General features: G+C 39.7%; 1 protein-coding gene across 10 annotated transcripts in view; it reads right to left on the minus strand.

Moving 5' to 3' along the window:
• Positions 1 to 788: 788 nt before the first annotated feature.
• The window catches only part of TEAD1 (TEA domain transcription factor 1), a 244,182-nt gene continuing 232,772 nt past the window's right edge, over positions 789 to 12,198 (minus strand). For all 10 annotated transcript variants that reach the window (XM_090264012.1, XM_090263982.1, XM_090263976.1 and 7 more), the window contains 3 exons: positions 11,284 to 11,424; positions 6,501 to 6,653; positions 789 to 986 (listed from right to left, as the gene is read on the minus strand). In XM_090264012.1, the coding sequence (XP_090120138.1) occupies positions 873 to 986; positions 6,501 to 6,653; positions 11,284 to 11,424 (408 nt within the window). In that variant the 3' untranslated portion in view covers positions 789 to 872. The remainder of the gene's footprint in view (positions 987 to 6,500; positions 6,654 to 11,283; positions 11,425 to 12,198) is intronic.

A 12,198-nucleotide genomic window follows, 5' to 3' on the forward strand; every position in this document is an offset into this window, starting at 1 on the left:
CATTGTAAGTTTAGATTTTCAGTATTTATCTACTTATTGCAAAAAGAGCCATCTTTTCTTTTTCATTAAATAATCAATTATCACATTAGTACATACACTTTTATATTTTTAAATATACTATATATGTTAAGGATAAGGGGTGAAGTTTTCTTCCTTTGTAATACCTGTTCAAGAGTTTAATGGATTAGGAGATTAGTTTTAACCTTGTGAAAAAAGTACAAATTTGTCTCATTAGGATATTTCTACCAAGCATTTCTTAAGGCTATATTTTAACATTTGGTTTCAAAAAGAAAGAAAAGTTTCATTTAAAAAATAATTTAGTGAATTACATTCTCTCATAACTTCCACCCTAATTAGTTACAAAGATAAGTCTAAAGATTCTTAGTTTTTTGTACTAATTTACATTTATATTTAAAGATTAATTTTACTTGTATCTTAAAACAAGAATTTTATGTTGGAAAAAAAAAAGAACTAAATACATTTGTATAAAGGCTGTAAATGTCCCATGACAAATGCTCTGTCTGGAAATTTTCTACCACAATTAGGAACAGGTCTCTGCAGACAGAGATGTGGGTTCTTAAGGTTCACCTTTCCCGAGGAATTGTGGGCTGCAGATCTGAGGAACACATAGCAATGACTTGATTTCTCTTTTTACAACTGTACCAGAACTTCACAGCTATGATGATAGTATGAACACATGAAAAAAATGACTTCACTCAAACAGGATTTAGAAAAGTAGGGTGACCTCAGGGCCAGGGCACCACCCTGCGTGATGAGGTTTACAGTCAGTCGTTTGATAATGGAGAGAGAGTGTGTGTGTGCGCATATGTGTGTGTGTATATACAGGTATCTCTCTATATAAATAACCATGTTCAGTCCTTTACAAGCCTGTAAATATGATGTTGTGCTCCATGTTCACTATTTGAAACTTCAAATACACAGGCCATACAGAGGAGAGTTTCTTGTGTATCCCTGTTTGTTACCACCTGTTTAAAAAAAAAACAAAGAGTACAATAAACAAAAGAAAAAAAAGTGTGTCTATATATACACACATGCACATACATATGTAACTAAAAGACCACATGGATGAAAACATATTCTGTATGTGCCATGATGACTTTGATTTACTTTGAGAGGAACAGTCTGAAGTCCAGCAAGTGGATTGTTAGAAATCTGTCCAGCCTCACTCTGCCCTGTCTAGCACAAGTTCAGGATATTATGGGTTGGACTTGAAACCTATCTGAATTACCGTATATAAGAAGAACCTTACTGAAAGGGCCTCACCCATAATCTTGAGTCCCAGAAGAGACCAGAAGAATTAGTGTTTTGTTTTTTTCTTGGGGGGGGGGAGGGCTGATTTCTTCACAACAAAGACAATTTCCTACAATTCTGTCCCATGAAGCAGTCATTTATCCTAGGAATTGTCTCCTATCTTTTACTTAATTTTTGTCACCACAGCCCATGACAGACAGAAGCTTCCCGAGTGCCTTCCGCACCACTTTGAACCAGCCAGCAGTGTCTGGATCAGTGGAACATATGCCAAGGAAAGGAACAATGGCACCATCACATCAAATGATCACTCTTTCAGTCTACAGAAGCTTTACATTTCAAACTATATTTTGAAATATGTGTTTCCCCTCTAGAGTCAAGTGGTTCAAATCCGCCTCTCTCCTCACGCGCTGGCTCAGCCTCCGTTCAGACATCTGGCCCAGGTCACAGAGCCCCTGCCCAGTGGGCCCTGCCTCCTTCCTCCCCTTGCTCTGTCTCAGTCCCCCATGCTGCTCTCCGAAGGAACTTTCTAAAAGCAAATTAACCCAACTTCCCTCACAAAAATGCTTCCAGGACTCTGTTGTATGTGTGTTTCATGAGGCCAGCTCAGTGTTTTCAAATATTTTGAATTTGAGAGCCTAGTCCGGTTTGTCAGGGGTCTCATTCTCCTCCACGTATCCAATCAGGCTGCTCCGCCCGGTTAGTTTCCCTTAAGTCATTCAAATTCATGGTCCCTGAATCAAGTCTCATAGGACTTGTCATTTTCCCTTCGCAGCAGTCTAAACTGTCTGCAAGTACATTTGCATTATTTGTAGGTAGATTTGCATTATTTATATTTAATGCCACGGACTGTACATTCCGGAAGAATAGGGACCACGTTTCCCAGTAACGAGCTTAGTCTTTGGACATAACAGTCATTTAATAAATATTTGCTGGATGAATGAAAATTCACATTATAATAGCTAACATATACTGACTGCTTAGCGTGCACCTACTTGGTATTAAATGCTTGACACATACTGTCTCATATGACACAGCAACACTTCTGTAAGCAGGGGCTGTATCCCTGCCCCTCTGACAGAGAAGAAAGCTGGGGGTTCATTGGTTTAGGGATATCAATTGTCAGCTAAGGAATCTAGACCTTCTAATTCTAAAGACCATTTTCTTATTAAATCACTATGTCATGCTGCTCTAGAAAATTGATACATTGGATTATCTACTTATTTTCTTTTCTGGGCAATAAAGACTTTTTTCAACACTGGTACCCACATGCTTTTCTAGTTTTATTTCCTGCCACTTCCCTTGCAGATCAAATACTCTGAGTATGCAGTTCTTTCATCCTTGATTCCCCTCTCTCTCTCACCACACCCAAACAAATGCCATATTCTGCTGTTTTTGCTTCTGAATAGTTCTTGAATCCATCCCCTTTTCTACCACCAAGGTACCGCAGACCTCACCTGGACTCCTCTACCAGGGCCACCCTTGCTCGATACCAGACCCACCTGTACACAGCAGCCACAGAACCCTTGCAAGAAATATAAATCTTGCATAGTCTTGTTGTAAAAGCCCTGTTAAACTTATGACCTTTAGAATGAAGAGAAACCTATTCTCATCCTACGCCAAGAAGACCCTGCCCAGGCTGGCCGTTCGTCCCAGCCAGCTCACTGCTGCATGCCCTCGTCCCTTGCTCCACGCCAGCCACACAATTGCATTTCCGGTTCCCCTCACCACTGCCTGCTCACCTGCCTGTCTGCAGTACTCTCCCAACCCTCTCTGACTGTTCGCCTGGCAGGTCTCTTCCCATTGCTTCTTCCTTAGGGAAGCCTTCCCTGACCTCCAGAACTAGGCCAAGCCCTTCCATTATACATGCTCCCGGGGCACCCTGTACCTACCTCTGCAGCCATCAGCCACCATTTCGTTTACATTCATTTTGTGCTTCTGTGGGGAACACCTGCCCCCCTTGCCAGACTCCAGGGTGGCTGCCCCACCTGTCTAGTTCACCAAATCCTAGCACTTGACACTTAATTAGGCACCATGAAATGGCCCTTTTCTTGATAAATCTGAAAAATGTCTGTTTATCAATTGAGGCAGCTTAAACATCATCTTTTAACACCCCTGAGAATTCTCTACCTCACCCCAGCTACAGGTACCTCCACATCTGTGGTGCCTGTTTCTCAAGTACACCATAGCCATTACGAACTTGCATTGCAATCATTTACTTACCTGCCTCTTTCCCCGACCAGGCCAAGATTTACCATGAGACAGGTATGTGCTTTATCTGCACTGTATCCTGGCAGCTAGCTTAGCTGAATGAATTCAATCATTCTCAATAACCTTTGAGGTGGAGAGTATAGATCTGAGCATTTTGTTTGTAAACGGAGAAAGAAACTGAGGTGTAGAGATTTTAAATGGCTTGCCCAAGGTCATAAACCCAAGTCTTCTGATTCCATGACCATGAGATAGCCTGCAAAGTATCTTTTCCATCGATTCAAGTCTTAATTTATGTCTATCATTGGCTCTGTGACCTAATGCGTTCGGGCAGACCTGATATTCCCTATCCATAAAATGGGAATAAAAATGACCTCACAGTTCTGCAGTAAGAATTTCATATTCTAACATTTACAAAGGGTTTAACATGTGCCTGGAACATCTGTGATCTAGACTACCTTCTTGCAAGTTTTCTATGAAAGAATATATCTTAGAATTTAGGCTTCATGTTTGAGATTTGAAAGGAGGAAAGAAAAAGAAAAAGGTTTCTAGCAACCTGTATGTTTGAATACAACCACAGAAGAAGACAGAAGACTTGGCCTATGGTTCAGCTGCCGTCCTCCTCTGTCTGTGCAGATGCCATCATTAAGGCCCTGCACCACCAGGTTCACCTCGATTCCTGAATAGCCCTGATGGAATCGGGTAGTCTAGCCCACTGGGCAGTCGAGTCCGGAAACAGTTTTGCTGACACAGGCTTTGTATCCAAGGAACCTAGTAGAACATATGCAGCTGTGTCCAGCAGCTGCCAGCCCTGCCATGTTCCCACAGCCCACTCCTGAGGAAAAGCAGAAAAGCACTTGCTCCTGTTATCGATGAGATGAGTCTGTTTTCGTAATCTAGGAGTGCCGGCTTAATTTCAGTTTTTCTAAAGCAAAAATATTACTGCTAGCAAATATTTATTAGACAGCCACTAATTTTTCATATCAAAGGAACTCATTTAGTTGCTTAATGATACATTTTGAACATCTATGCTGCGTAAAGTCATGTGTTCCAAGGGAGCATTACTAATATAGTTGCATGGGTTTTATGGGTAATAGATGCTTTAAATCTTTTCCAGGCCTATTTCCCTCAGTTATGCACTATGAGATAGGGTTTTACGGACTGAGGACATATTCCTTAAAATGCTGAAACAGACACAGAACTGGTTTTCAAGAAATAGCTAAGACTCCTTCCAAGAGAGGTGATGTGGCCATCCACTCAAAGAGTTGTGGTTAATTCCTGAGGCTCTTTAATGTCCACACCGGGAGGCCACACTCACCTTCTGCTCATCTGAGCACTACGGTGATCTATTCTTAAAGACGGCAGGGAATACCTATCTGACAAGGACCTACCAGCATCCCAGACCTTGAACTGTTCAATCTTCAACAAAGACCATTAGAGAAAAGGATACTCATGAAAGCTAGTTCCTAAAGAACATGTTTCCAAATTTCCCCCCCAGACTGCTAGTTTCTCAATTTTAGAGGGACCTGGACATACTTAAGAACCCTCTGAGGCTCTCTCCCCTGAAAGTAATGAAAATCAGCTCATTTGCCAGTCCCCTCCAGCAGGGATTTCAACCCCTGTGTGCAGAACTACCAGGGGATGCTGATTTTATTCATCTGAGGTGGGGCCTAGTACTCAGGATTTTCAAGAGCTTCCTGAATGGATCTGATATGCAGAAAACTTTTAAGTATTCGGTGTTTTTGTTTGTTTTTACATTGAATGGTGTGAGGAAACTGGCTCCTACTAGTTCTTTTAAGTTACTATTAAATATTAAGGAATTTCATGAGTTAGACAGCACTGGTAGCTTGAAATCGCCCATGGAGGGCAAATTTACACTATGGACATGAGCAATCAGGGTCTGAGTGAATCTAAAAACTCCAGGTAAAGAATTGCTACTTTAAGTATTTTAGTTCTTAATTCTAGTTACAAAGCAGGCCTTTCAGAGGGCTATTTGCTCACAATATTATCTTGCTGCCCCTTTTAGCAAAATTCTTTCCACCAAGTTTTATTTTGGCAATTTTCCTTCAGTTTTATTAAGAAATGCTATATATTTTAAAACCGATCCTTATGAAATCCATTACTATATACGTATTTTATAGGTATGCTTTGAGGACAACACTATTCTTAATAATCTTCCTAAGTCCCCAAATGAAGCCTCCATGTGAAATTTGTTTTCAAGTTAAACATTAAGGGGATCCCCCAACCCCACCCCAAGCAATGCGCAGGGAAACCAGAAAGTTTTCCCATTGTGGACACTAAGCACCATTATTTTTTCCTTCCCTTTTAGCTGCCTAGTAAGTTTTAATCATACTTTTCAGCCTCTGGAGAATATTTCCAACCCTTCCTGGTCATGACATTCTATTTTAATTTATATCTCTTCTGGTACTGAGTTCATATTTTGCTGTCTGAATGTACGTTACTTCTTATAAAGCCTTATAAATCCTTCACAAAATGAATCAAGATATGTTTGAAATACAAACCTACTCACTCAGCTTTTGCCTCATCTATGACTGACATAATATACTGCTGCTAAGACTCAAACTTAGCTAATGATGGAATTACCTAGGGAACTTAAAAAAATAATACACATGCCTGGATCCTATCCTCAGAAATCCTGATTCAGTTGATACAGGTTGCAGTTTTGGTATCAGGATGTTTAGATACCAAGGTCTCTCTTTAGTTCTTTCTAATGTGTAGCCAGAATTGAGAACCTAGGACCATCACTTTTTACTGCCCTTCTGAACTCCAGTCAAGCTTAGAAACCCCAGCCAGATGAGACTCCTTCTCTTCTATAGACTTGAGCCCAAACCAAGACCAGGCTTGCCTCGTGGACGTGCAAATTCAACTGCTGATGGACCACCCAGGCCCCAGCCCAACAGTCTGGTCAGTTTCCCCCCAGCCTTCACTTCACCCCTTTCTGTCTTTCCCCACCAGCCTTATGGCTAAGTCTGCCAAAACACAAAAAGAGACAAAACAGTTACCAATAAAATTGTGAAGTTTTCCAAAACGCTATTCATCATATATTTCTCTGGTAAGTGTTTGAGCTTGTGGATGAAATTGATCATATATTCACACATCGGGGAGCGGTTTATTCGGTATACAAATCGGCCATTCTCAAACCTCGCATACTCCGTCTGTGAGGGAAAAAGGATTTGAGGATTTTTATCTATTTGATGTCAAAGCATGAGAAAAGATATTACTGCTTGTAAAAACATTTTACTTTTTCAAAATTAAATGTCTGCTATATACTGTACTATATTTATGAAGTTTACTTAATTAAAAAAAATTCTTTATCCGAACTTAATACTATACTCAGAATTCATTATTTTTCTGGAAATTAACAAAAAATTGGAAGATGCCTCATTAGCACAGTAAGTAGTGCATCAGTCGCATTAAAAAAAAATAAACTGGAAAGATGATAGCTTTTGAAAAAGAGTTGTATAAATTTTTTTCAGCAAAATTCGGAAGAAAACATAAGCACCTACTTAGTGACTCTCTACCTGGAGATGTGTAAGAGTAGGACCAGCCATTTACAATTCTTCAAAGAGCCCAAAGAAGGTCCTTCTTTCTGTGATAAGGTCTCACAGGCCAACAACCAAGTCAGCTAATTTCTCTACTTTAGGAAAAACAATTTCACACTCACCACGAGCCCCTGACTGTTAAGTTATTTATGCCTTTAGTTAAAAAAGAAAGAAAGAAAATACTTGTATATATGCAGTTTGAAGATCCCACTGAAGCACTCAGAAATAAGAAACACACTCCTGGATAACCTTGGATCAAAAGGAATTAAAAAGGAAATTACAAAGTATCCAGAGAGTAAGGAAAAGGAAAATACATCAAAACTTATGGGACCCAGTGAAGCTATACTTGGAAGAAACTTAATGAAGCAGCTTCATATCTTCATCATTAGAGATGAAAAATTACAGAACTAGATACACACCTCAAAAATAATTAAGACCCCACAAAATAAACCAAAACCACGCACACATAAAAAAAATAAAAAATCAAGAAACCAAGAATAGGAAATTAATAAAGATAAAAGCTCAGACAGAATAAATATAAAAACTGGTTCTTTAAAAAGACAAAATAAAATAAATAAACCCTTTACAAGCTTAAGAAGGTGAAAAGAGAAAAGAGATAAAATCACGACTACAGTAGAGAACAGAAGATTTACAAGAGGTTACTTCAGATAACTAGGGAAAAAAAAAAAAAAAGCAAAGAAAACCTAGAGAATAGGATGCCTTTATAGCAAAATATAAATTTCTAATACTGAACTCTCAAGTTGAAAAATTCAATTGGTCAGTCTGCTGAAAAGGGTACCAAACAGTTTCATGGACAAGTTTTATGTAATCTTTAAAGAAGAGTTATTTTCAATGTTATTAAAACTATGCCAGAGCACAGAAAAGGGTGGTATCCCAATTATTTTTATGAAAATGATATACACTCAATACTGAAATTTGATAATTATAAAAAGCATAGAACAGTAGTATCACTTATGACAGCAATTTTCAACGTTTTTCATCTCATGGCATACATAAACTAATCACTAAAATTCTGCGGCCACACCAAAAATTTTGTGAATTTCTGCTGATATGACCAAATAAATAAATAAATAAATAAATAAATAAATAAATAAAAGGTGTAAGTTTGATTCATTCACACTGCATGGTTATTGTTATGTTTTTAAATTTGAAACCTAAGGGAAAAAAAGCCAATGCCCTGGAGGAAACAGTCAGGTGTTGCATGTTTCAAAAGTTCCTGCAGCTCACCTGTGTGCTCCTTATGGCACACCAGTTGAAAATCGCTGACTTATGAGATGCAACTATTCTATGTACAATAGCAAACAGAATGCATCGATGTGACCAAAGTAGGGCTTTTCTTCAGAATGCTGTGGTGGTGCACAGGACATGTATTGACTTGTGATGTCAACAAATGGGAGAAAAGTCATAGAAAAATCATAGTAAGAGTTGCTGAAAAGGAACTTGGTAAAATATTGCATCTATTACTAATAAAAATCCTAAATAATTATAGAAAGCACTTAAAATGTAAAATAAAGACCATTTATAAAAACCAAGAATAAACATAATTCTACATGGCAAAACACCAAAACCACATCTATTAACATCAGGAACTACACAAGGATACTGTTATTTATACATCATTACTGCTTTTTACAACTGTGTTGGGGGTTTTTAGCAAACCAAAAGGTGAGAAAATAATAATATTTAAAAACTAGCATAAACATTGAAAAAGAAGAGATAAACTTAAGCTGCTGATGAGATTATATACATAGAAAACCCAAGAATCTAGAGGAAAATGACAAGAGATAAATAAGAGATGTGTGGCAAGATGTTTTGAAAGAACATAGATATACAAAAACCAAGAGCTTTTCTCTCTTCTAGTAATCAAAATCCAGAAACGGAATATTATATTAACAAATTATATATTACTTAGAAATATATTTAGCCAGAAATGGATAAACCTATATATAAAAACTATAAAGCGAGATTGAGATGCAAATAGGTTCTTGATTGAGAAGATTTAGTACCAATATATCCCAAAATAATATCTAAATCAAATGCAATTACCATTAGGTTGCTCAAATAAGATTTTGTTTTTCTTTACATTTTTAAAATGACCTCATTATTTGGAAGAATAAATGCTGGTTACTAACCTAGAACATGTATGACAAAGAAGATCACTGACATTGACTTCCTCAGCAGGTATCAGAACATACCATAAAGCCATTGTCATTAAATAAACATGGCATTGGGATATGTAGAGATAGAGGTGGAGAGAACAGACAAAGACCAGGAATAGCTCCCAGTTTATGTGGTAATTTCAAGAGCACAGATTCATTGAGTAGGAAGAGGATGAATCATTTAATAAGTGGTTTTGACACAAATGCCTATTTGGGAGAAAATGTAAGCAGACTCCCCATACACACATAATGCAGAAATACATTCTAAATAGATTGAAGGCTTAATTATAAAACTCCACCTGCCACACTCATGCTACACCTTCTCTGTGAAAATTCCTGGGATTTCATCAGTCAAAAGCAACCTTTCACTGCTCCCTAAACTAATATAGAGCTTTGGGTGTGTTATCTGAGGACACAATGAAGGATAATTTAAAATCTGGGAAACTAACTTGTGTGGCTCACCTTTTCTCACATGCCTCTGTTCAGGCAGGAAGTCCACCTACAGATAAGCCCTGACTACTAATGACTTGGCAACTGGGTAGCAGTGCCTGGCACTAACCTCCCGGTTCCCAGCCACGGACAGGTAACGTTGCTGCCTCCTTCTCAAAGGAGATGCAGGTCAGTGAGCTGGTTCGGGGTCTCCTGGGTTCCTTACCCAGCCACCTTCTCACCTACCCTCCTGCAACCTTCTTAGACCCTCCACGGAGCCAGTTCCCTCCTCCCCCCTTGCCCTCCGTGCCTGTTTGTATCTCCTTTCCACTCACTGCAGGGCTGGCAGCTGCTCCCCCGATTCACTCCTTATATCTGTGCTCTTGCTCTTCCTCCTCTGTAGCTAGATCTACATTCCCGTAGCTATAACCTTACTGCTTAGCATTCCCAATTGGTATTTTCAGTCTTCACCTGTCTCCTAAATTTGAGTTTTGCATCTGTAATCAGGCCCTATTTCCTGTTGAATACCGTATTTCCTTATCTCTGCTGGTGACAGCACTGTCTTTCCAAGGATCAAGTCTGTGGCCTGTGACTCTTCCTCTTTTATCTTTAATATCCAGTCAGTTTCTCAGTCCCATTCAAAATGTCTTCCTGGATGCCCACTACCACCAGCTTAGTACAGCTCATGACCCCTAAGCTAAACGAGTCACCTAGTCACTTCACATATATCCTCCTCTGCCAGTGTCACCCTCCTTAACACCATTCTCAGGACGCCTGTCCTGTACCCAGGTAGCTAAGGGCTGCAGCCCCTGAAATCCTCATTGTTCAGCCCAAGATGTTAAAAAACACACCCTTCCTCCTTCTCTCTCCCCAGTGCATCTCCTGTCTCTCTCACGCCTCAGCCCCAAAGTCTTTGTTATGGTCAGTCTGGGCTTCTGGACCTGCAAGGTCCAGGACTGCTGGGAATAAAGGTTTCTCACTGAACATGGATCGATTGGGTGAAGAGCACACATTGGGAAAAGTTTTAAATGGAATGTCAGCTGCAAATACCATTTACACAAAGCAACCCACTCCGATAAAACATATGTATATATATTTTGAAAGGGTGGGAGGCATGTACTTGATCCCAATATGTATTAGAATAGACTTAAAAGAATTAAAATGAAGGGGGAAGAAATGGCGAAAGCAACAATACCAAACTCAAGGTACTGGGGTTTATTAGGTCAGTGCCCATCAGCTGAACTGTCCTGTACAGTGCCTGGGAATGCCCTTGGGCCTGGGGGGTGGGGAGGGAGGTGGGGGAAAGCTTCATCTGATGGGCAGCAGCTTCCACACCTGGGCACTCCCTGAGGCCTCATGCAGGACTGAACACTGCTGGCTGGTGCAGGGTCAACTTCCATAGTCAAGGGGGCTGGCATGGGATTTCCCACTGGCCTTCTTTCAGTTGCTTTCAAATCATTTTGCCTTGTTAGAAGTAATGGGGGAAATTTTTAAGAGAAGTAGGGAGGGGGTGGGAAGGAAGAGACACCAAAAAAAAAAAAAAAAAAAAAGTAAAACTCTGCCACAATAAAGATTTAAAGGACAGCAACAGCCTGGCCTTGAATGAAGGGTCCAGCACACAGAGGCCAACTTACCTCTACTTTTTCTACTACTTGCTTCCCAAAGGAGCAAACTTTGGTGGAACAGGTGACCGTCATATTTTCAGAACTCTCATACTGACTGGTTACGCCATAAAAAGCCCCGGCGTCGTCTTGAATATTGCAGTTTAGATCGGCCTGTTGGAAAGGAAATGGAGGTGAGGGTTATGCTCTCTCTGGGCGCAGGAGTCATGGCAACAAGCAGCCGCCTCCATCGGGTGAGAGGAGGGCAGGGCTGGCTGGGGAGCTGGGGAGCTGATGCTCAGCTACAGACTAGTGCTATGGTCCATCCGTCTTTTTTTTTTGAAGAGAGTTCTAATTTGGGCAGTCCTCCCTTGAAATGACATGCTACATGGACCTATTTGCGTTTCACTTTCTTGCATTCAGTGTCAGAATGATGCTGTGCCCTTGTACAACACTGGAATTACAGGCTCTGACTCGGCACGCAGTGGAAAATCCATGTATAACGTTTGACCGCTCCCCCCACCCCCGAAAACTTAACTATCACCTACTGTTGACCAGCCTTACTGATAATAAAGGACTGATTAACATGTTTTGTGTTACATGTATTATATACTGTATTTTTGCAATAAAGTAAGCTAGTGGAAAAGATACTTTAAAAAATCATAAGGAAGAGAAAATACATTTACAACATTTATTAAAAAAATCCTCATAGAGGGGGATCTGTGCAGTTCAAAATCATTCTGTTTAAGGGTCAACTGTATATGAACTGAATTCATATTCACTAATCTTTAGAGATATTTAAAAGAACGGGAGAATCTATAGCTGACTGCCCATTTGTTATATATGTAAAAACAGAAACTTCACTACAAATTAAGCATCTAGAGGGGAAATAGTTATTAAAGACTCCCTTACAAATGCTAATATTTAACACAAACTGTCACTCATTTA

The sequence above is a fragment of the Furipterus horrens genome, unplaced genomic scaffold (assembly GCF_987537825.1).
Source record: "Furipterus horrens unplaced genomic scaffold, mFurHor1.1.pri manual_scaffold_2, whole genome shotgun sequence".
NCBI lineage: Eukaryota > Metazoa > Chordata > Mammalia > Chiroptera > Furipteridae > Furipterus > Furipterus horrens.